The sequence below is a fragment of the Eulemur rufifrons genome, chromosome 15, assembly GCF_041146395.1.
Source record: "Eulemur rufifrons isolate Redbay chromosome 15, OSU_ERuf_1, whole genome shotgun sequence".
NCBI lineage: Eukaryota > Metazoa > Chordata > Mammalia > Primates > Lemuridae > Eulemur > Eulemur rufifrons.
In genome coordinates, this window is record NC_090997.1 from 41,842,374 (window position 1) to 41,868,020 (window position 25,647).

Genomic DNA, 25,647 nt, shown 5'->3' on the forward strand with positions numbered 1-25,647 from the left:
AGTGTGTTGTTAAATCTGATTCTGCCCAAGTTCAACAGTAGTTCTCTCATCTCTCTCTAGACAGAATGATGTCTGTAGTCGTGTTTGTGTAATTCAGTTGGCTTCTTAAACTAGCCTCTTGTGTTTATATTTAGTTAACAGTTTTCACATACATTCTTGTTTGACTTCTCTACTGAAATACAGAGATTAGATTTTTCCATTTTCTAAGTGAGGAACCTTTGCCCTCACTTAAGAGTATGTTGCCAAGGATGCCACACAGTAAATAAATGGCAGAGCCAATACAGTAACCCAGTTCTCTGGACTGTGGGTCCAGCTTTCCTCCCCATGTTGTTCAGCACAGCCCAGCAGGAGATAGCAGTGTCTCTCCTCAAGGATCCTCCTTTCTCTGTGCTGCAGTACTGGCAATAATTACTCACTTTGGACCCCGCTACTATCTTGTGGCAAGTTCAGGCCATTGGCTTAAAAGGGAATGAACTGATTTGCTAATGGAAAAACATATAAAGCTCTTTGTCCCTTCCTTCCTTTCTTCTGTAGTCATTTTGTGACATACTATTTGGGTACATTAGTGAGAATCCAGAATTCTGGGAGCTTTTTGAGTATATGCAAAGCACAACATGAACTTTTAATTGACTCTCCCTATGCCTGTTCAAAACCATTTCTGCTAAGCTTATCTGTACATTCTACGTTGGAAATGTTACCACAGTGTGAGACCCCTCTATATAAAATTAATAATTGGCACTAAAAGGTCTTCATGAAAAACAAGGGTTTTAAACAAGTCTGGAATGGAGACTTAATGCCATCATTTGTATTCGTTTCTTGATTGCTGATGTTTACATCTTTTTTATTTTTCTAACATACTACATCATCTATTGACAACTCCCTTTTTGTTTTGCAGAAAAATCCAGAGGAGGACAATTCGGGGAGAACGTTGGGTTGGGAGCCAGGGCACCTGCTGCTCACCGTCTGCACCGTGCGCAACATGGAGCAGCTCCTGCCTTTCTTCAACGTGCTCAGCCAGGTCTTCAACAGCAAAGTCACAAGCCGATGTGGCGGACACTCAGGGAGCCCTATCCTCTACTCAAACGTCTTCCCTAATAAGGACATGAAACTGGAGAACCACAAACCATTTTCCAGCAAAGCCAGGCAAAAAATAGAAGAGATGGTAGAAAAGGATTTTCTGGAAGGAGTGATAAAAACTTGAGCACCATCAGTGGTTCCATTTAGCTTAAATGTAAATGTAATTATTTAAAACAAACACACTGCTCTGAGTTGTATAGTTTCTTTTTTTTTTTTTTTTTAAATGTAACAAAACACACTTCAGGTTGTATTTAATTTAAGTATTTGTAAATAAGAGCAAATGTCTGAATGTGGCCTGAATCAAGTTTAAATATTGTTGGCTCATATTGATTATGGTGCCTAAGAGAGAGCTATATATACATATATAGTCCATTGTTTTTATTGTCCTGAGTTGTCTTAAACCTGCAAAATACACACTGCACATTTTTTTCTATTGGTTTCAGGCTTGGTTTAATTTAGATTGGTTGGGGATTTTTTTCCTTCCCTTATTACCCATGTTCTGGTATCAGAATGGTGTCACTTCTCCATCAGAGGCTGGGTAATGTATTACAATTAGTTTTCCTTCCACATACCTTCACTAAGAGGAGTGAGGAATAACAGAAGCCTGGACCATCATCCTCATAAGTACAGCACGAGCACCTCCACCTCAGTATGGAGGAGAGATGGACAACATCCCTATTCACACCTCTGAGTTCCTGATGGTGTTAACTGGATAGGTAAGGCATCTATAATCATTCTGAAGACTCTGCAATGGAAATATTGGTTATATAATGTCTTCTCCACCCTCTCCATTTGTATCAACAATGGTGAATGCTGCAAAACAACATCTGGCTTAGATGACGGTGATGGCAAAGACATCACAAGGAGTTGGTGTAATAGGATTTAATTTTCCAGCAATCTGCATGAATTGTTCCCTGCATACAGCTATAAAGTTAATGATTGAATCATATACTTAAGCCCAATATTTTACATTAGTGAGACTGAAAGTAGAGGTAAGTTTCTTTAACAGAATAATTCTTTAGAAGTATGTTAAGTCTTATTTGTTAGTGTTTAAGAAAAGCAATCAGATCTAGAAACAATCCAGTAAGATGTATTGTAAACATGATTATAAACGTAGTATTGCTATAATTGTTGACAGTTTTATAAAAAAAATTTTAACAATCCAGTTTCTCAGGAATATAAAAATTATCTTCAGAAACCTGGTTGGGGTCTTTCTCCAATGCCTCCAGCCAGCTGAAATACTGCCAAGCTTACTTCATGTGCAAGGCTATCTGCATTTTCCTGCAAGTTAGATTAAAGGAGATAAGATGAGAGAGACAAAGAATCCTAGGGAAGAGGGAAAGTTGCTTCCTAATTTCATTTTTACTAACATATTGAAATGAAAACTTTTTTTCATCTTTCAGTAACAAATTTCCAAGGCCCTTAAATAAATGGAAAACAGGTCAAATTCTTCTAAATAAGGTAAGTTTTTAGTTAATTCACATTATAAAATTAGTTATTCGAAAACTCTAAATAAATTCAATTAAACCTATTCCCTTAAAGGCAAGAAGGCCACAACTGCATAAGAGTATAACTCTTACAACCTCAGTTGGACTCTCCTTGTCCATCAGGGATATTCATTCACTGGATTCTGAAACAGCTGCCAGGTCTTATATAAATTAATCCTTCTGAGTCCCTATTTCAGTACTTTGCCCTGGCTATACAAATACTTTAAGGAGTATGTGAAGAGGGAAAATCATAAAACTCTAGACCACAATTCTTGTCATTTATAGGAAATATATGAAAAACAAATGGAGAGTCCAGAGACAAAGATACACGGTACCAGTTGATTTCGAAATGGACTACAAAACTGGCTGTTTTCATAGTCACAGGATTATGTTCATCTACTTCACAGTACAAAGTATTTGTTAGTTATTCTAGACTTCCTGAATTTGAGTCAGGAATAAATCAAGAGAAAAATACTTGGGGATACTAAGTGGGTCCAACTTTGTTCAACTATTTAACTCATTAAAATAATTTTGTAGTCTTAATATGAACCTGAAAGTCTCTATAAATAAATCTCAAAGACATAAACCCTTAATTATCATAGTGAGATTCCCAATGCTATTTTTTCTTTTCTCTCCTAGTGTTCCTCCCCATCACCTATGTTATTAGACACTCACTGCACATTTTTTCAATAGAACTATCCCAGCTTACTTGCGAGTCGGCTTCTGCATATACTCGGACAACGTCTTCAGTACCAGAGGGCCGGACAAAAGCTCGGGAAAGCCTGTACTTCTTCACCAGGTCATTGATTGCCTCCTGGAGTCCTGGGGGTGTGACTGCTTGTCTTTCAGCGTCAGTGGTGCTAATAACTCTCCTGTCTGCAACCTAAGCACAAGCATTTCAAATTTGTTACTGTATTACACTCTTTCTTTCAGAAGCTTAACCTGTTCAATATAATTCCCACCAAAGATTATCCCTCTTTCATTTTAACAGTAACATACCTACATTTCAGCTTATTATACCACAAAGTACAACACTGAAATTGTAAAGTACCAGATTAAGCATAAGATGAACTGCATTAAAATTTCCTAAGTTTTATTTCTCCAAGGTCAGGGTATTAATTCTAATATCTATACAACTTTTCTCTTTTTCTTCAGTCTATAAAGAATTAGCAAAAAAAGATATTTCTACAGTCTTATAGTTAGCACTAAAATAATGGCCAATACATATACTGTATGACTAAGTTCTAGATCATGCCATGGACCCCAGTGTAGTCACTGATCAAACAACTTTAGGTATTTAAAATCAGTGGGTACCTATTATATAAGAGGACTGTGATAAGCATCTCCTGAACTAATCTGAACAATCAGCAGCCATTCCTGTGGACTCTGGCTTTAGTATCTCTAAATGTCTTTCACAAATTCTGTTAGTGAAGAAGTACTCTGTGAACCAAAAATAATGCAGAGGAAATATTTTCACTTGAAATAGAAGGCTATCTGGGTTTTGCTTCAAAATAATATTGGGGGGAGGTATGGAGAATGTGTAGGGCAATAGCTGAAATCTGTTGACACTAGGTACAGAGCAGTTCATTATTTTGTTCTCTCTATATTTATATGTTTTAAATTTTCCATAATAAAATTTTTTTTAAAAAAGATGTAGAGAGTCATTCTTAATATCATTATAATAAAGTTGGAAACCAAATACTTAGATATTATAAGGCCTTATTTTCTATATATTTGTGTGTATATATGAAATGAAATATGACATACCTAGGAAGTATTTTCAGTGAGATATGGGATAGTAGGTTTTAGTTAATATTCAGAAAAGTTATTTTAAAACCTCACACACCTTAACTTTGAGTTGTCTGTTTGGAAGATCTGTGTAGAGAGCATCCCACTGTTGTACAGTCAAGCCCTTCAGAGCCAAGATTGCCTCAATCACCAACATGTCAGAAATAGCATCACCAGCTGCCTGAAAGATGGGGAAAGAAATGGAAGAAACCACCCTTAACATAAGCAAATCTTGGATAAGAATGTACTGTCTTAGAAAACCAATCATAGTACAGGTTGAGCATCCCTGATCCACAAATCCAAAACATTTTAAATGCCAGCATGAAGTCCCAAGGGGAAACTTCCACCTGTGACCCCTCCTGTGACAGGTCACAGTCAAAATGTAGGCACATGATAGCCAGGCCCTGTGACATGTGCCTGTAGTTCCAACTACTTGGGTGGTTCAGGTTGGAGAACTGCTTGAGGCCAGGAGTCTAAGGCTGTAGTGTGCTAGAACTGTGCCCGTGAGTAGCCGCTATACCCTGGGCAACATAACAAGACCCCATGTCTTAAATAAGAAACAAAAAAAAAAACAGGCTCACAATAGTTTATTCAGTGCCCTCAAAGGAAAAAAGATCCAGCTACCTTCAGCTGCAACCTATCTTTTCCCATGCATACCAGATATGTATAATTTTTGTTATTAAGTACATATATGCATGAGTAAGTATAAGAAAATGATTGCTTATCTATAGCATGTAAGTTCAGAATCAGGAATGGTGGTGATGCCAAAGAACCATAAATTGTCCACATGAGAAGCTCATATAGTGACATTTTTGCTTTCTGATGGTTCAGTGTACACAAACATTGTCTCATGCATAAAATTAAGAATACTGTATAAAATTGCTGGGTGTGGTGGCTAGTGGCTCATGCCTGTAATCCCAGCAACTTGGGAGGCTAAGGTGGGAGGATGGCTTGAGGCCAGGAGTTGGAGACCAGCCTGGGTAACATAGTGAGATCCCATCTCTTAAGCAAGCAAGCAAACAAAAAATTAGCTGAGCATGTTGGCAGTTGGCACGTGCCTATAGTCCCAGCTACTCAGGAGGATCACTTGAGCCCAGGAGCTCAAAGCTGCAGCGAGCTATGATCACACCACTGTACTCTAGCCTAGGTGACAGAGCAAGACTCTGTCTCAAAAAAATAAAGTAAAATAAAATTATATAAAATTATCTTCAGGCTATATGAATAGGGTACATATGTAACAGAAATGACATGTTTAGACTTGGGTGTTGTCCCCAAGGTATCTCACTGTGTATGTGCAAATATTCCAAAATTCAGAAAAATCCAGAATCCAAAACACTTCTGGTCCCAAGCTTTTTGGATAAGGGATACTCAACTGTATTCTGAGCTTCCCTATCACCCTTTCCCCTTGATCCCATGCAGCATTAACTGGAGTGTTTTTGGTAGATAAATAAATACAAACAATAATGAAGTAAAGATATCCATGGAAGACAATAATGAAAAGTATATAAAGGATATTGAAACTAGCTCTTAAACTTATTTAATCCTCTTCCTCATCTATAAAATGAGATTAGACTGGATAACTCTAAGGCTCAGCCTAACATTCCATGACTCAAATGTTTCTTTATAATTAGATCCCTTTTGAGATAAAGCATCATGGTAAAATGGAGAAATGAGCTTTGGTGTAAGATACCCCTCAAAACTACCATTTAGTAGCTCTAAGCCTTTATTTCTTCATTTATAAAATGGGAATTAAACCCCTCTCCCTATGTTACTCTGCAAAGATTATACGATAAGGCATATAAACTGCCCAATATGTGTCATTCAAATATTTGTTCCATTGCTTTTCTCTGCCCTGAGTATTGCTTTTCCACAGCCACACTCTGCATTTAATCCCAACTACTGCATGACCCACACACATACATGTCCTCTGTCAAAGAGACAACCAATTATTTTTAATGAATTTCCTTAAGGGTGGTTTAAAAAAAAAAATACTTAGCAACATACAATGTATATACTCAGTAGCTGCATTTGTTGATTCTAGGCTACTGCGTATACCTGAAATTTTTCATCATAAAATGTAGGTAAAGGGAAGCATATAAAAAATACTTTGTCATTCCATTCCAGTGTAAATCTCAACTGACTATACCACTGTTGCAAGGAAGCCGACAGGACTTCTCCACTTTACTTTTTACACAGCACACACTGCTGTGTCCCCCTTCTGAATAATGTAAAGGTAACCAAGAATCCCACCCCATCAGTTCTGACCTGGTTAAACAAGTCAATAATGCTTTTAAGCATCTTAGCAGCTTTTCTTTTCTTATCTTCTAATTCTTCTGCTAGTTGTTTTATCTTCATTTCAACCGTTGTACTAAACAGTGCCTGCAGCAAAAGCATACAAAATCAATCTCAAAACACTATCCAAGCCCCAGACCTAAGTACTATCATGCTAGCTAAACCATTTTTACCCTTAACCAATCTGGAGAAACCAAGGAGGATAATAATGACAGGCTTATAATGCATGAAACTAATAAAGATCAAATCAGAACCCAAAGGATATTACTAGGGGAAAAAATTTTCTTTGTGGATTATATAACTGGTTATCAAAATTTAAACAGCAGATTACAAAAAAAAAAACACCACCTTGACAATAGTTGAATACATATAATGAGTTTGTGTTTTCTTGTTAGCCAGCTAAATCAGTTCTGTGCAACCAGGTTACTTAAGACTCTGTATCTTTTTTACTTTGAAGGATAGAATTCATTGCAGTTAGTATAATTTTATTGTCCTAAACTTAAAGGCATGAGCTAGGCAAAATTAGAAAGAGGGTTGATCACACATTTATCAAAGTATGGCAAATAGTATCATGGATATTTATTACAATATATGTATGTCATGTTCCTCGAGATTATCATGTCATCTGGAAATGCCTTAGCCATCTTTTTATTGCCCTCAAGAGGCCCACCACTGAGGAGGATTAGCACACTATCCTCAACTACTTGATGAAATACATTTTTGATTTTTGTTCATAACATGGTCACTTTTTTTTTTTTTTTTTCAGATAAGGTCTTGCGCTATTACCCAGACTGTAGTACAGTGGCCCAATAATAGCTCACTGTAACCTCCAATACCTGGGCTCAAGTGATCCTCCTGCCTCAGCCTCCTGAATAGCTGGGACTACAGGTGTACACCATCATGCCTGGCTAATTTTTTTTTCTTGGTAGAGATAGGGTCTCACTATGTTGCCCAGGCTGGTCTCAAACTCCTGGCCTCAAGCAATCCTCCTGCCTCAGCCTCCCAAAATGCTGGGATTACAGGCATGAGCCACCATGCCAGGTTTAGTTACCTGTTTTTCTAAATGAAGTTTTACCAGAACACAGCCATACCCATTCATTTCTGCTATACCAGCAGAGTTAAGCAGTTGAAATAGAGACCTTATGGTCTGCAAAGCCTAAAGTATTTACTATCTGCTCCTTAAAAAATCATTTACCGGCCAGGTGCAGTGGCTCACACCTGTAATTCTAGCACTCTGGGAGGCCGAGGCGGGTAGATCGTTTGAGCTCAGGAGTTCAAGACCAGCCTGAGCAAGAGTGAGACCCCCTCTCTACTAAAAAATAGAAAGAAATTATATGGACAACTAAAAATATATATAGAAAAAATTAGCCGGACATGGTGGCACATGCCTATATTCCCACCTACTCAGGAGGCTGAGGCAGGAGGATCGCATGAGCCCAGGAGTTTGAGGTTGCTGTGAGCTAGGCTGACACCACAGCACTCTAGCCTGGGCAACAGAGTGAGACTCTGCCAAAAAAAAAAAAAAATCATTTACCAATCTCTCCGCTAGATCACTGAAATTATGGTTTAATTGCATTTTGTAGGAACTTACTATTTTTCCCCTTCTTATATTTATGTCCTCCAGAAGCCAACATTGAATTAATGAGAAAAATGATTTGGCCCAGATACAAATTTTCTGTTGGCCACCTCAAATCCACTTATGAAATGAGGTGAAGTATAAAAACATTTTTTAAAACTTCTAAACTTTATGAACCTACTAAAAACCACTTCATTATGCATAAAATGTGAATTTTACATTATGTAAATTATATCTCAAAATTTAAAAAAAACATTGTCTGCCAAGAAAGCCATAAAAACTTTATATGCTTATCACTAATTACTTTAAACTCATTTCCAGTTGTTTATACCAATTCTTAACTTTCCAACACTTTTCAGTTTACCACAGCTACTGAAGTTTTCCTTTTCCCACCAATGGCCAAATGAAGGAAAATGCATAGTCTACTTAAAAGAAAATAAGAACTGCATACTTTTTAAACACACTAAATTATTAACAAATTAATATCTCTCTTCAAATTCAAAGAACAATCATTACAATCTAAAAGAAAATGACAGTTTTATAACACATGAGGATATGTAAGTTAACCAAAGAATCTTACCACCATCCAATCATTTCAACAACATAGAGTACTACCTATTAGCTCCCAGATACAGAACTCCCATCATAAAGTGCCAGCCACAGCAGCTGCAATTACGTAAGAGAACTTACGGTGCCATGCCCATTTGCTTCAAAATAAACTCCAATGTCAAACTCTTGAGCCTTGTGGTGCAAATGTTTTACACCAGTTTTAGTGCAATACACAGGTACCTATAACACACATTTAAAGAAACACAACAGCAATTACTCAGGTGACAAATTTTTATTGTATTATATACTTGGTATCCCAGGGATATAACAGGTAGTAAAACCTACTGGAGCTTAGCCCAGTGAGGAAGACGATTAGGCATTAAAACATAAAATGGGCAGTGTTCCATGAGACAGGGAAGGCACTATGGAAGCTCACAGCCAAGCGGAAAGCCAGTGAGAGAGATGGGGGGGTCTCCTCATCCACCATGAGAGATTACAAGTGGGCACATGACATGATCTAACTGTTTTAGCAAGCTGAGTTTAGCTACAGTGTGGACAATGGCTTAGAGCAGAGGTCTGCAAACTTTTTCTGCAAAGGGCCAGATAGTAAATATTTTAGGCTTTCAGGCTAAATAGTCTCTGCCACAATTACTTAATTCTACCCTTGTAGTATGAAAGCAGCCACAGACTATGTATCAACAAATGAGCCTGGCTCCATTCCAATAAAACTTTATTTACAAACAGTGGCAAACCTGTATTAGAAGGTTAAGAAACAGGGGATCAATTAGGAGGTTTCTAAGACTAATCCTAGTAAGAAATTATGGTGGCTGGACCAGCAACAGTGGGTAGGAAAATTCATGGATGGATCAGAACGAGATTTAAGAATGGTTAAGGAAAGACTGATAGGAGCAAAACTGCAAAACAGACATCAAGATCAGCATTTGGCTGGATTTAGGAGACCTCAGGAATGGCAAGGGCTAAAAATAGTTCATCTGTAAGAGAGTGGGATGAGAAGTAACCATCTCTGATATGCTTGGTTTCTTAAACAAGGTATTTTACCCATAAGAAAATTTTCAGACAGAAAGTAAGAATTAAAATACTAAAACAATAACTCAAGTGGTATGAAATAACCCAATCCCTGTGACAGGCAAGCAACTGGGACACAGACGGAGTCCCTTGAATGAGGTTACTATAACCATACATTTAAATCAGGTCACAAAACTAGCAGCCTCCAGATATGTTGTTTTGCCCACCTGCTATTTCTTTTTTAAAAAGTAGGAATTCACATGAAAATTCAGATTTCCAGCTTCCCTTGAAGCCTCCGACTAGTGCTGCCGGCAGCTGGCCTGGACACATGCTGCTGAGCCCCGGGCCACCTGTGCGTTCACTCACCTCCCTGTCCAGGTCCTGCAGGAATCTGACTTTGCAATTCCTGCTTTATACAGAATGAAGAGGTAACAAAAACTAGTTTAAAAAAAAAAAAAAAAGCCAGAATTTGAAATGAGATATACAAAAGTTGGAAAAATATCACCAGTTAGAAAAAAAGTAAAGGCAAATGGGCTTCCAATTGTTTCCATGAACCCCTAACTCTCCGAGCAGTTCACATGGTACAAAGAGTGGTCATCTGGGGGACACCGGGGAAATAACTAGAAACAGAATCTCCTACCACCCCAGAAAACCTCTCCACGAAAAATGAGAGTAAGAAACAGTTCTATTACCGAATAAGCTTAAGCTAGACTGTGATGCAATCGCAGGCAGTGCACTGAGAGACGGCAAAGACAGAAAGAACTCTCACCCTTTGACACAGTCGAGCAGATACATTCCATGCCATACATGTGCCCAAGATAAAAGATAACTAGTGACAAAGAGTCTTGCCTTGACCAGACTTTAGTCAGGCTCGTGTGAGCCCAACTAGACCCCATCCTTCGGCATGTCCTCCAAGAGCCCAATTTTAGCAAGAATCCTTACCCTGATATCTGATCACCCCTGATATCTCATCAAAGTCCTCATCCTCCACCACCCGCCAGGTAATACGTGATCACCCTGGCCTGCCTTCATCAAGAATGCTGTTAGGTGGGTTTAGCCAAAATATCCTCCCCTTCCCCTGATGTTTCCTCTCAGTAGTTTTCCATCTACTGACTCCTGCCCCCCACCCAACACACACACAGACACACACCCTGCTCTCTTGCTATAAAACCACACTTCTCCTTGCGGTACTCAGAGTTGAGCCCAACCTCTCCCGGCAACTGCAAAACCCCATCACATTAGTCCCTGTACCTATCACAACAGTCCTGAATTAAGTCTGCCTTACCGTTGTAACAAGCGTCATGAGTAATTTTCTCTTTAACACTAATCTTCAAATAAGAGGACTTGATAACACCATTTGTGACACATAGTTTATCCTAAATTTACCTAGTAATTGGGATAGCCATCTGTGTTAGCTAATTGCCTTTATCCAAAGGAATAATAAAATTTCTCGTTATCTCTATGATGGGTAGATAGTTACAATCTGGAGCCAGACACCTAAACTCTCATGAGACTGGGAGACAGGGGTGCTAACTTCCCTGATACTTACATTTAAAAATGGTGACTCTAGGCCCTTAAAGAAAAATATTCCTGGGGTGTAAAACCGGCTTATGTGGCTTTTAAGAAGATTTACATTCATTACAAAGGGACAGAGAAATAATTTACATTTTTTCTAAAGGAAATGCTCTAAGAAAAGGTCGGGGGAATCTCTCTCCCGTTGGACATCAAGGGCAATTACATTTTTTATTATTTTTTATTTCTCTTTACCCTTACATGGACAACAGCTCAGCTTAATGCGCTGCAGCATATTCACTTTTATGAGGACAATATTTTCCTCACAGAAATATCTTACAATTAAGAAACCATCAGAAAAAGAAAATGGTTCAATACCTTCATAACTTCTTCAAGGTAACGTGTTGAACTTCCATTTGCATATGCAGTTTGTACAACACCAAAATTCAAACTCTCTCCAATCTAGACAAAAACGGTGATACTTAACATCAAAGGTATAGTCTACAGAAGCAAATTTAATCAGTTCTAAATTTCGGATAACAAAATTATCAGCCAGTTCAGCTGTGCTCTGTGCCTTAGTTTGTGCAATAAATGACTAAAAATTTACATGTATACCAGAAAAAAACCTAAAATACTTTCTTTTTTATTTTTTCATTTTTTAGAGACCAGGTCTCACTCTGCTGGCCAGACCAGAGTACAGTGGTGTGATCACAGCTCACTGCAGCCTTGAACTCCTAGGCTCAAGTGATCCTCCTGCCTCAGCCTCCTGAGTAGCTGGCACTACAGGCATGCACCACCACCCATAGCTAATTTTTTTATTTTTTGTGGAGACAGAGTCTCACTATGTTGCGCAGGCTAGTCTTAAACTCCTGTCCTCAAGTGATCCTCCTGCTTTGGACTCCCATAGTGCTCAGATGACAGGCATGAGCCACCACGCCCAGGCCCTAAAATATTTCTGAGCACTATTTAAAGCAAATATACAAGAAATCCCCTTTAAAGAAGCCTGTGATCTAATCTTTATCTCCTTAATTTTTTTAATAAAAGTCTTGACTGAATTCTTAAAATATGCCTTTTCCAGATTTTATTTCCAATTATATCCTATACTTAAAGATAACCTGAAACGGATTTCTAAAAGAGCAAAACAAAACAAATCTCACATTACTGAGTTATCATAATCATAAGAAATAAATCTCTCAGATTATGAAATTTTGTTAGAATTTGGGGCTCCAGGGAGTGATCACAGAACTCTCATTAAAGTGTCAGTTATGAAGAAAGCAAAACTTCATAAATCTTCAAATCATAAAACTTAGCCAGTATAAGGAAGAAGAGTACCTTTGGGTTCCAAAACCAATGCCCCAATGTTGAAATAACTGGAATTATCACTTCTTTTTTTTTTAATTTTCTGGCCACAAATGTGAGGAAGTTCTCATAAATTTTGCCCTTCTTTCATCCAAATGACTGTTGGATATTTGGATATGGAACCATTTCACTAACAACTCTTGTTTCACAGGGTAGCCCATCCCCCCACCGTACCTCCAACAGGAGCTCCTTAAGGAAACTGCTAATCAAGGTTGCTATCTTGTCTCCATCTACGAGATGAAAGTGACCATCTGCATCATGGTAGTAATAAACAATTCTGTCTGCGTCTCCATCAAAGGAACAGCATCTCTCATTGGACTTCATTTCCATTCCTAGCACACAGGATAATTTAAAATGCACTTCAGTCTAAGAAATGGGAGTAAAACTCAATATAAAAAAGTTTCAGGTTCTTCTCTTAAAATTATCCTTTCAAATAAAAATAAATGTCTAAATCTTTAAATAGGGTGCAGTTTATTGGTGGTTTTTACAGGTCAAATTCTTTCATGGCACATTCAAAATCTATTTATGCTGAAATTTGCTATACTACTAAAAGAAAATTCCACTTTATAAGCCAGTTGGTTTGGCTAGAGAGGTTTTTCCATATAGTTTTCTTTGAAAGGTACAGATATTTCTGGATGCAAGTTACCTAGTACTGTGAACTCCTTCACATATAATATAAAAAATAATCAGCACTAGATGAAGTATGTGCTTTAATTCTTATAGAAGTGATTTTTATTTGTTCACACTACCAACACAAGAAACACTGGCAATCAAGAGGAAAGAATTATAACCCGTGAGAGAGAACTGGTTTGTGAAATTTGCATGAGGTTTTACTGAAACTTCAGCAACTGCTGCACTGAATTTATGAGAAAATCTGGCTGTTCTGTAGCCATGACAGCGGCAGAGTGAAAACTCCAACATGAGGCAACTAAGAAGTGAAAGGCTTTTGTCAGGAATACGATCGGGAGGTTGACTAACGGACACAAAGCAAGCTGCAGGAAAGCGAGGGCTGTGGTTTTATTCATACTATAGTCCCAGTGCCTCACAGTAGAGAGGAGGAGCTCAGTGTTTAGTGAATGGATAAATGAGCGACACAGAACTGAACTGTCAGTAAAGTAAATGTCAAAACAAGCAATTCAATGAAAAGGGGCTCAAATTGGTTGAATACACTGAAATGTTAAATGCTTACTACAGTGAGCCAGAATAACATGAATGAATGAGGCAACTAGATGATGAACTCTGTAGAGTTCTAGAATTAATGTCCTGTTTAAAGGAGGTGGCAGCTATTTGACTGCAGCAGATTAATGCCATGTGTCAACAGACATTTTCTGACTTTGGTTAAAAGATGCCAGAGATTCCAATACATCAGAGAAATCACAGAATTTCTGAACAGTGGCACAGAAACACACACACACATAGCAGACCAAACAAAGCACATCAAGCTGGGTTTGGTCCAGAGACCAATAATTTAAGATCTGTAATGCAGATAAATGCATAATACCTCTTAATACTACTAAAATCTGAAGAACAGTCTTCCTCTTTATCTTCCCCAGCATGGAAAACACTGATTCTGCTGACAAGTATATGAGTTACGTTCTTTTCCATAGTGTTATCTATTTAGATAAAGTATCTAAAAATACTACTTATTATTTGCTATCCTTTAGATCAGTGGTTCTAAAAGTTCTCCTCAGATTAGCACCATCAACAAACTGGCCTATGAACTTGACAGAAATGCAAATTTCTATGCTATGCAAAGCCAACCCCTGGCCTCCAGAATCAGAAACTCTGGAGTGGACCCAGGAATCTGTGTGCTAATAAGCTCTCCAGGTGATTCAGATGAGAACCACTGCTCCAGAATGCCACTTTCGGATTTTGCTTTCCCCACCCGACTTCCTACACACTATGAAGAGTGGTGTGACTCACAGGCAGAGAGAACACACCATGTTTTAAATGGCACTGACAAGTGGCAAGATTCCTAAATGTCTCAATGTTGCAAAGCCAGGACTAGCTGCATGATTCGTAGCTCACATGGCCACTTCAGTCTGTAAGTGAGATTGGCTTCCAAGGACTCTAAAAACAAATGTTTACAGTGCTAGTACTACATACCCTGCGGAGGTTTCTGATGACTCTTCACAAAGTCAGCCCCACATAAATGATTGAGTTTCCCTTTGGTCCCATCATTAAACAGCTGGACTGACAGCCCCTGGGAGAAGTAGTGTTCCATCTCTCTCAGCTTCAGGGCCCCTATGCCATTTGCACAGTCGACCTTCAGTGATCTGTATTCATCTCCACTGCAGGAAGCCTTCAAAGGAAAAAGACATATGGAAAGAAAACTTCAAGTTATAAAAATAAAAGTGAAATATAAAGCTGTACACTTATGTGTATATGCGTAAACATCTTTTACTTCAGCTAACTCATTTGTTTAAAGCAATTACAATTTTTAAAGTTATAAAACACTAAAGTAAAATTTAAAAACACCACAAACACTGGAACAGTTTCACTCATTGAGCAACTTATGGAAACAGAGCTTTATTAGAATTTAGCCTCAATTAAGCAGGGTCCCTTAAAAGTAATATTATAGTCTATATTACATGGCAGCCATTCAAATGTGGGAGAGAGCATACAGACAAATGAGCAGTAATGGTATGCGTCATTCTCTGCATAGCATATAACATCACCAGGGAAATCTGGGCTTTTCCTAATTGTCAGTTTCTTCTCCCACCCATCCTCATCCAAAATACAAGTTCGATAACAGCAAGGGCTTTGTTCTGGTTAACTCTGCCTGGCAGTGACATACACTCAATGTTTGCCAATCAAATGAATTATACGCCTCAATTCTCTCCAGGTTTAACAACCCAATATACCTAGAAGACAATCCTTCTCAACCACAGATGCCTCAAGTACTAAATCAACAGCACCTACGTTAACTCTTAAGACCAAATTCATCTGAATACTTGATACCCATAAGCAAGACCCTCGCATGGTTTCTCCCCCAGTGATCTCAGAATGCACCATGTGCCTTGCCAAGCACATGCCAACATGCAGTTAGCAGGATGCACAGACCAGAACCTTGCACCTGGAGCCCTAGAGAGAAAAAGGAGATATGCTACATTTTTGGAAAAGGAAAGAGGAGGAGTGACAAACTAAGATAAATTATTCAACTGATCACTGCTACTTTATTCATTTGTTTGAACTTCTAATCATGTTCAAGAGAGTTTTCACCTGTTTGGTAAGTTCCAAAAAAGCCTTAGAGAGTTTCTGGTAGTAACCTTCTGTGGTTGCCTTTCCATATCGGCCACTGGTATTTCGGCAATACACCATGTAGTGCAGCTGGGGTGTTGTTAACAAGCCATAATCTGTCACAGAAATACAAAAAGCAATTCACCACATTTCTTAATTAAAAGTTTAAATGCATTCATATTGTAGGAATTTTGGGGTGACAAATCCACTTTTTATCATCTCCAACATCTCAGAAAACACAAAAATACTAACTTTCAAACTATCCAGATACACATATCTATTGAAATCATCACAACATGTCACATACTGAATTCTAAACTACTATTATCAAAAAACAATCATTTAGTATAGACGGGTAAGAATGGAAATACAAAGCAAAATAGAAAAGTAATAATTGAATTCTGGTTCCTGTAACATTGCAAACTACGTAAGTCAGATGAATCATCCTCCTGAAAAACCACCAAAATTCTAAATGAAAGAGAAAAATCTTTTTAAAAAGAACTGCAGTGCTGACAAGTTACAGAATTTTCAGCCCAAAATCTATGGGAAGGCAGGAACCCCAAGATCTGAGCTAAGGGAAGCCAGTTTTGCTGTGAGGACATTCCTCTAAACTAGAAATTGAGCTATAGTTTTCAGTGTAAAAAAGTCCATGCTGGTCTAAGATGGGGAACCCAGAAGAAGACCAGGCCCTCATGAAGCTGAAACAACCCCAAATGACTGTATCTTCAGTGCAAGGGTTCCGATTCACCCCAAGTCACCACTCCCAGGACAGCTGTCTTGGCACTGAGCAGAGCAAAGCAGAGCAAAGGGGAAAAGCCATTCCCAAAGAGCTGGCACCACAAGCACAGGCCCTTGCATGGATTTCCAGCCCAAATATACATAACAGGGGTATAAAATGACCTTGTCATAAACTAATTTAAAGTGGACCCAGCCAAGTAGTGTCCGAGGTACTCAGCAAAAGCAAACACTAAACTTTGCCACAGAAATATACCTTCATCATAAATCTCAAAAAAAAAAAAAGAAACCCACAAATAATGTTCCATAAAAACCAAACAGCTTACAAACATAGCTAAATACACAAGAAAAGCACCATGAGTAAGAAATAATGAAAAATGGATAGCAGAGACGGACCAGTATCCAATAAGTAAATATTCAGTGACTGTATCTGTCAATGCACTTGAACCTCAAATACAAGAATTTGTACTGGAGGCAAAAAAAGGAGTCATTTTAAGCTTTTAAGCCCTGCAGTTATACAACAGAAATGGTAAGTTATAAAGGCAACCTTGGCTCTGGTATAAGGATGAGATGGGGAGAGGGGCTCAAAAAAAGGTGGACAAGAGCTTAGACTAGTTTAAAGGAAATGTTTAAGAAAAGCAAACTATTATTCCAAAAGGCTTGCTAAAGGGGAAAAAAATTGGATTTTGTGACCAATATCAAAATTATGAAATAAACATTGACTAAATGACTACTACACACACTCAATAAAAAGCATCAGCATCTATTCAACTGATCAACTGAGAAATCTGATATTTGTTCTTCAAAGATATGCTCTCACATCACACAAAAGCCTTTGAATTCAATATAAATTTTAATTATTTCCATTTTGCTTGGTATCATCCCTCTTGTATAAACTACTGCATCTGCAACAGTGGTCTAGCTGGTCTCTTTTCCTTTCTTAAAACCTTCCTTTCCCTTCTCTACACAACAGCCAGAGTGAGCGGCTTAAAACGAAAACGTGACCATATTACTCTCCCGCACAAAACCCTCCAGTGGAGTCCCACTGCATCTGGCCTAGAACCCCAGTCCTTGTGTACCTCCCTAAGATCTCTCACTCGCTTCCCCACGCTCCCATGCAGCCACGTGAACCTTCCTTCATTGCCTGCCGTACACTAAGCTGAGGAGAGAAATGAGGGAAAGGTTAAAAAAAATTATTGTCAAATTTTTCCAGACTAAACACTAGAAGAGTGCTGGTTCTAGAGACAGAATGAGAATGCTGAAAAGGTCAATCATTCTGGGGAAAGAATACAATTTTGGGCAGGCCACCTAAGGGAAGACATCACTCAGACCAGCGTGTCACACACTGTGGTCAGTGGGGCACCGAATCTACTTAGTGAGACACAACCCGCATTTCTGCATCTTAAACGGACGAAGGCACATGTGGTAATAGGAGTGAGCCCTGCTTTACTGCAACTACTGTTTTAGTTATACACACAAGCACATACGCACAGGTCATGACACAAAATGGGCTTCTTACCATGGGTTGGGATACAGAGTGAAACAAAACCGACTGCTGGAGGGGTGTACATAACAGGTAGTCAAAATGTTTAATGAAGTAATAAATGAATGAAAAAAAAGTAGCTGGAGAATTGGCAGTAGAGGTACCATTCAGAAATCATGTAGAATGAAAGACAGAACTGAGAAACGCCCTTATCAAGAAACAGAAGAGGAGCCAGCAAAGACTAATAAGGAAGAGTGGAAGCCAGAAGAAGCTTAAAGAAAGAGTTTTAACAGTGTCGAAACCTACAAAGATGTCCACTGAAATAAAAACTTTAAAGCATAAACGTTCAAGTTATTTTCAGGTCACAGACCCCTTTGAGTATCTGACAAAAGCTATGTGTCCTCTCCCTAGAAAAGTGCCAGCTGTGTAGGCAACACTCCAACACTCGTACAGAGGGCCACAGGGTGCCTGCAGCTTAACCAAACACTCCACAGGGCTTCCTGGGCCCCAGGTTAAGAGTCCCCACTTTTCAATAGTCACCAGACTTGGCGATCAGAAAGCAGATGAGTCTGGGGCAGACGTTTATTTCGTGGAGAAGTGAGGCTGGACACTGACCTGCAGAAAGCTAAAGAACGAGGAGAAAATGAGGAAAGAGAAGGTGAGCAGAGCCAGCTTTTAGACGAGGCCAGATTAACTATGAAGGAAGGGAAAACAGTGGAGTGGAGAGGAGGTTTCAAAGGTCAAGAGAAGATGTGTGTTTTAATGAGAAAGATCTCACACCGGGAAAATACTGACCTCAACGCACAGGGAGCCACTCACTGCCTTCATGACAGCACAGCCTACGTGAGAAGAGGAGCCTAGCCTCCATTTTGTTGCACTTAATACTCTCTCATTTGATAAAACAGGAAGCACCTGTGCAAACCTGAAACCATGGTTACACGAAGGCCAAAGATAGTTTCCATCACTATTTGACAGGTAACAGCTGATTCCACAGATGAGCAGCTATTAGGGAATACCTAATATTGACAAAAGTTCCCCAAAATGAACACCTTCAAGTAACTTCAAAGGTTTTTATTTCAGGAAATTCTTTACTAAGGTAGAAAAAGTTGTATCAGATCAGCATTTCCTACGTATCATCTCCTGTTGCACCCCCACAGCTAAAACAAAATATGCCTGCCCAGAAACAATCTGGAAGTTCATTTTAAAAGTTAGTATTTTGTATCTAAGAGCTCATGTTTTAAACACTTTTTGTTCACCTCTGTTTTCAAACTTTTCTAAATAAATATACATTCCTTTTGTAATCTTAAAAAATTTTTTCAAGATGAATTTACAACTCAGGACAACTACATACCATGGAATTGACCTCCTAAAACAGTCACGCCATCTATTACAGATTGTGAAAGTTTCTCACTGCTGGGCCTAGGAAAGAAAAGGAAGAAAATATATCCCATCCTCAAACCAACAGAGTTGCTGGTTCTGCAAGCAAATGCAGAAATTATGTGCTACAAATTTCAAAATAATAAGTTCATTGTATCTGAACTGAAAGCTATTAACTCTGAAAAGATACTGGTAAGTTATAAGCATTTTCCAGTGGCCTTTCACAATCTATTTTTCCTGGAAAAACTCTTTTAAATGAATTTAGAAAATAGATATAAAGGATACCCTAACAACACAATACCTAAATACCTTTCCAAATTTGACTATAGCAACATGTGTGTTGTTTAAGAGCAGTAACAATAAATACAGAAAGCACACAGTGTGCCCATACAGTACTGGCTATTAAACCACCAAGGATACAGAACCTATTTCCCATTTCATAAAGCCAGAACAAATTATTTATCGACATGAAAATAAAGCAGGTCATTATAAAACTGCCTGGAAGAAAAACACGTTTTATCATTTAAATTAGTTATAGGTAAGATCCAAATACATGCCGGATGGCTTTACTGTGGGATAATTTACTTCAAAATATAAGTCACTTGGCTAGTTCCACTACCTATAAACTACAATCAGCAGTACTTGGAAGACTCTCAGGTAACACAACACAGGGTTGTTAAAAAAAAAAAAAAAAAAAAAAAAAACAGTCCCAGCCATTAGGAGATCAAGTAGAAACTTCCTTTTGAAACAATCTCTGGATAAAACTAGATCTCATGCAAAAAAGAATCCTACGGTTTCAAGATATACTTTTAATGTAATATTTTACAAAAAAGATATGTTTTCATGAAGGAAGGCAAAAGCTGCAAAATATGACAAATATGTTCAAAATAATACAGTTTGTTTTCCAGTGAACTCCAGCATGGTAAAATGATGTAAATATTAGAACCAACAGTAACACAAATTATCAAGTAAATCTTTAAAATAATGAGTTAAAATCATGTGTTCTGACTCTGTAGGGAAAAAAAATACACCTACAGGAGGAGGGTGGGAGACATTTATTAAGTACTTCTCTTCTGCCAGGAAATAAGTATTTTGCATATATAATTTCATTTAATCCTCAGAAAAACCCTGTGATAGGCCTTATCATCAATATTTTATAGAGGAAATGGAAGCTCCAAAAGTTAAGTGACCTGCCACAGTCATATAAGTGTTAGAACTGGAGTTCAAACCAGAATTAGACTCCAAAACCCAAGCTGCAAGGCCGGGAGCAGTGGCTCACACCTGTAATCCTACCACTCTGGGAAGCCCAGGTGGGAGGACTGCTTGAACTCAGGAGTTCGAGACCAGCTAGAGCAAAAGTGAGACCCTGTCTCTACTAAAAATAGAAAAAATTAGCTGGGCAACTAAAAATAGAAAAAAAAAAAATTAGCCAGTCCTCCCAGCTACTCGGGAGGCTGAGGCAGGAGGATTGCTTAACCCCAGGAGTTTGAGGTTGCTGTGAGCTAGGCTGACGCCACAGCACTCTAGCCCAGGCAACAGAGTGAGACTCTGTCTCAAAAAAATAAATAAATAACCCAAGCTGCAGTAGTGACTTAGCTTCTACATCCTACTAAAAAGACCAGGTAGGTGGAGAATTGCCACACTCAGGGCAATTCCACTTTACTTAATACTTTGCATTTGTCTTGGGTATTAAAACCAGTACGATCATTTATCACACTCCCAAAGCTGCTTCTATCAGTAACTCTTGTCTTTACCTGGTATCTCTACCAATAACTACGAAGGCATCTTGCTGCAGATTCACAGCTTCTTTCTTGCTGATGTCAATAAGCACTCTCTGCATGTCCTGTTCCTCAGCATTTGCCAAACATGTAGCATGTTCCTCCCAGGATGGTGCCAACATTTCACCCAAAGGGTCAACCAATTTGACACCATTGTCTTCCTTAAAAGAAACACAAACAATAAGCAACCTATGCATACGCATGAGGGTGAGTTGAGGAGGCAGAACTCTGTGCATGTTTTTCCCCCAACAAAAGACAGTGATGGCTGAGCAGTTTCAATTGTTACCACCTGATACTAATGCAAGACCCTGGCCTAGGTGTTTTTTATATATTATCTCACTAAATCCTCATGACATACATATGGATCTAATGATCCTATTATTACGCCAATCTTACTTTAAGAAAACAGATTCAGAGACCTTTGGTAATTTTGCTTGTCATCATACGGCCAATAAGTGTCAGTGCTAATATTAAAACTTCAAGTCTATCTGACTCCTAAACCTAACAACCACTATGCCACACTAGCTTTTTAAAAGGCTGCCATCGGTGTATTCACTATTAATAACTGACTAGAGCACAACTGGAGCAGAATGAGGGTACCTATAAATTCTTCTCACTATGACTCGGTACTCCAAGAACATACTGGCCAGCTTGTCAACCAGTGAGTGGCATAGAAATTGAAAACTGGCTCCCAACTCTGTTCTGCTCAAATTCCTGGAAAGAAATAAAATGTAGCTCCGAGTGAATGTCAACTGAAAGAAACAGCTCAGAATTGTTTTGAGAAGTGTTTTGGGAACTAGCAATAAACGTGGGGCTCTTCCTGCAAGTCATCAATCAATCATGGCAACTAATACATTCAGACATTTACAGATTTACAGTGATCACACATGTAAAGTTGGACAAGCAATGTCCTTGTTTGGGTTACAATCCTTCACTACATAGCTTTAACTTGCTGCTGATTGAGCTACAAAGGCAAAAATCTCATGCCCTAGCAATGAAATGGAAGCATATTATTCAAGCCCTGTATTTGTGGGCTAAAGGCAATTCAGAATAGTTGTGTCAAAAGGATAGCCAAGCTATGCAAACAACCTAAATGTCCATCAATGGATGAATGGATGAAGAAAATGGGATATATATATATATACACACAATGAAATATTATTCACCCTTAAAAAAGAAAGAAATCTTGCTATTTGCAATAACATGGATGAACCTGGAGTACATTTAAGTGAAATAAGCCGCACACTCAAAAACAAATACCGCAGGCTTGTTTATATGTGGAATTAACAAAGTGGAACTCTTAGAGAGTAGAATGGTGGCTGCCAGAGGCTAGGAGGTGAGGGAAATGGGGAGATGCTGGTCAAAGGGTACAAATTTGCAGTTATAAAATGGATAAGTTCTGGTAGACTAGTGTACAGCATGGTGACTATAGTTAATAATGTATTATATATTTCAAATTTGAGAGATTTTAAGTATTCTCACCACAAAAAAAAAAGTAACTTCGTGAGGTGATAGACCTTAATTAGCATGTTTGTGGTAATCATTTCACAATGTATACATATACCAAAACATGACACTGTACAACTTGAATATATACAGTTTTTGTCAACCTCAAAAAAGCTGAAAAAATAATTGTGTCAAGACAAATACTTTAATTAAAATCTTAACTGTCACAAAGACCAGAACTATCCGGCCCCCTCAATATCTGCCCAATGCTCAGTTATGGATCCCTGGACCTACCTGTTTGGCTGTTCATTCCAAACAGGAAACTATTACCTAGCTATAAAAAAAACCTGTCTGAAAAACTCTCAAATGTTTAACCTTCCCCCACCCATCCTCGATGTCTTTAATCACTGCTAAATGAATAGAGGTAACACTTTTAAATTACTGATACTGTCTCAATTCAACTAACTTGGAAGGACATTCTGTTATTTCTCCAATATGGACACTCTCCAAAAAATGGCAGTCCCATTTTATTCCCTCCACACCCTCTAATGAGTCATGAGCTAAATGATTACTCGCTTAAAAAGCTGTTGGCACATATAAATGCGAAAAGGCACACTCCTTGAATTAGAACTTGTACTTTGGATCAAACTGCTCAGACACCGGAGTTTGGTCTTGTAATATGGTTTTCTTTATCAGAGTACTAAACGAATTACCTCAGGATTGTGGGATGCTGTTACCATGACTCCTATCGTGGATTTAGTTTGCTTTGACCTCAGGACAGCTAATAATCCCATGCGAAACATGACATGATCAAGATGTTCTGCCTTTGTTCGAAATCCAGCAGTCCCATATTGAAGAATGAGTCCACTGGGCTTGGCATGTGATGCTGAGAGCTTTGTAACAGCACCTAAATCCATGTCTACAAAACTAAGAAATATTTTTTTTAAGCATAAGAAATCTTTTAAGAACCATTTGCTTCAAAAACTACCACTCCAAACTAATTGGTCTGCCTCATTCTGAATCTCCCCAAAGAATCCTATGTTTGAGAGAGCCAAGAGCAGTAGAATAAGTCCTGTGGGTTAGAATTACCTAGAAGATCCTGCCCAACGTGTATTGTCTGCTCCTGGGCAGACCTGGGGCAGAAATCAGATTGTCTCTACGTATTCCCCATCTTAACTCCAGGACTACTCCTGAACCCAGGGTGAACTTAAAATGGTCCACTCTCAAACTAAAATGAAGATTTTATACCTACATTCAGAGACTTCCATGGGATCAAAGATCATCTTATTTTACAAAAGGGAAAACTAAGTTAACATTTGGTAGCCAGTGATGGACTGAGGCTGAAGGTCAGATTCTTCAATTTTCTTTCTTTCTTTCCTTTTTTTTTTTTTTTTTTAGAGACAGGGTCTCCCTCTGTCACCCAGGCTAGATTACAGTGGCATTATCACAGCTCGCACTGTAACCTCAAACTCCTGGGCACAAGCGATCCTCCTGCCTCAGCCTCCCCAGTAGCTAGGACTACAGGTGCACACCACCACACCTGGCTACTTCTTTTATTTTAATTTTTTTGTAGACACAGGATGCCACTATGTCGCCCAGGCTGGTTTCCAACTCCTGGCCTCAAGCGATCCTCCTGCCTCCTGAAACACTGGGATTACAGGCGTGAGCCACGAGGGCTAGGCCCTAAAGGCAAATTCTTGAGTGGACTGGGACTATACACTCCCAAATATCTGGGAAATCTGCATGGTTCTTTTGCTATTTCTCCCAGGCTATAATAGAGACATACTCCCAAAACGAAAGGCAAAGGGCAACAGTTTCCCTTCCAAACCTGCCCAAATCTTTTTCCATATTCATAAACAGAATCAGGATAACCTTCTAAATTAAGCTCTGAAACCAGTAATATCTTCTTCCTAAGGAATGGCACCTTTTACCTTTAATTTTAGAACTCAAACATCAGCCCTTAGCCCACTAATACTCCTTTTTCTGGGATATTACAATGAAGTGCAACTTGAGGTTTCTGACCTCAGTCAGCAGTGTACTCTCAGTGGTCCATATATTATGCATTTCCTGGGTCAATTAATTCCCAATTAGCCCAGAGATGAGGAGCAGTCCCACATTTACCAGCCTTACAATTTTATTTTATTGTCCTTCACTGCTTCAAAGAACAAAAATTAAAGAAAATCGTGCAAAATGTTTGCTTTTGTCCAGTTGGAAAAAGCTGGCATTCAACAAGCTAATTTAGTTCAGGCTAAAGTGAGCAAATCTCTTTCACATGGATGAATACAGAACTGACCAGTGAGTAACGTATCATGATTATTCATAACGGTGTAAACCAGTCCTGTCCTATTAAATCCACAAAGTAAAAAAAAAAAAAAAAAAAAAAAAATCAGGATAACCTGCTATCACACTTTGATGCGTTTTAGGTCCTAAAGCTACTTTCAATGGGTATATGAATGCATTTATTAAAAGTATTTATTTGCCTAATCCAAACAGTGTCCACTCTTAAAAAGTTTAAGAGTATGCCCCCTTCTCTCCATTCAATCTTCAAACCTCCTTGGTTCCTCTATCAACCCCCGAATCACCGCACGACTGCTGGCACTCAAGCAGGAGGTCCCCTAGGCCGGTGGACCGGAGCCCAGCACAAGACCCTCGGCCCCACCAGCCCGCCCCCGAGGTGCAGTGCCCTGAAGGCGTGTCAGGCGCGCGGACCGTCGGCCGGTCGCTAGCCTGCCGGCTGGCCCGCCCGGCTTCCTCCGAACTCCTGTCGCCGGAACGCCCCCTTCTCGCCCCAGTCCCGGGGCCCCCTTCACCTCTGCCAGGAGACTCCCCTTCCCCTTCACCGCGCGGACAGCTTCCCAGCGGCAACGCCAGACTGCAGCCCCCGGAGCCCGCAGACGTGGCCCTGCGTGGCTTCCGGCCCGT

The 25,647-nt window shown here is 39.0% G+C and overlaps 2 protein-coding genes across 8 annotated transcripts in view; one reads left to right on the forward strand and one right to left on the reverse strand.

Annotated features, from left to right (window-relative positions):
• DOP1A (DOP1 leucine zipper like protein A) overlaps nucleotides 1-1,507 on the forward strand; it is a 98,172-nt gene extending 96,665 nt beyond the window's left edge. For 4 of the 6 annotated variants that reach the window (XM_069488893.1, XM_069488892.1, XM_069488896.1 and 1 more), the window contains one exon: nucleotides 896-1,291. In XM_069488893.1, the coding sequence (XP_069344994.1) occupies nucleotides 896-1,201 (306 nt within the window). In that variant the 3' untranslated portion in view covers nucleotides 1,202-1,291. Of the gene's footprint in view, nucleotides 1-895 lie in introns of all 6 variants that reach the window. The other 2 variants (XM_069488890.1, XM_069488891.1) reach the window with 2 other exon arrangements.
• PGM3 (phosphoglucomutase 3) lies at nucleotides 1,342-25,608 on the reverse strand. Of its 2 annotated transcripts, none has more exons than XM_069488898.1 (13): nucleotides 25,536-25,608; nucleotides 23,439-23,644; nucleotides 21,256-21,440; nucleotides 19,476-19,543; nucleotides 15,889-16,022; nucleotides 14,773-14,968; nucleotides 12,841-12,998; nucleotides 11,686-11,769; nucleotides 8,911-9,009; nucleotides 6,618-6,731; nucleotides 4,411-4,533; nucleotides 3,274-3,447; nucleotides 1,342-2,358 (listed from the first exon to the last, which is right to left on the reverse strand). In XM_069488898.1, the coding sequence occupies exons 2-13, from the start codon at nucleotides 23,640-23,642 to the stop codon at nucleotides 2,269-2,271; spliced, it is 1,629 nt and encodes a 542-aa protein (XP_069344999.1). In that variant the 5' UTR covers nucleotides 23,643-23,644; nucleotides 25,536-25,608; the 3' UTR covers nucleotides 1,342-2,268. The 2 variants fall into 2 exon arrangements, with proteins under 2 accessions (XP_069344999.1, XP_069344998.1); XM_069488897.1 differs by having other exon boundaries at nucleotides 23,439-23,652.
• Nucleotides 25,609-25,647: the final 39 nt, after the last annotated feature.

What these genes read in the sequence shown, in the direction of transcription:
- PGM3 (XM_069488898.1), bottom strand. Translation starts at nt 23,642, where the DNA reads ATGGATTTAGGTGCTGTTACAAAGCTCTCAGCATCACATGCCAAGCCC. An exon ending in TTTTGGAACTTACCAAACAG is followed by an intron (nt 14,969 to 15,888) that starts GTGAAAACTCTC and finishes TTTCCTTTGAAG; the next exon opens with GCTTCCTGCAGTGGAGATGA. An exon ending in TCATCAGAAACCTCCGCAGG is followed by an intron (nt 12,999 to 14,772) that starts GTATGTAGTACT and finishes CCTGTGTGCTAG; the next exon opens with GAATGGAAATGAAGTCCAAT.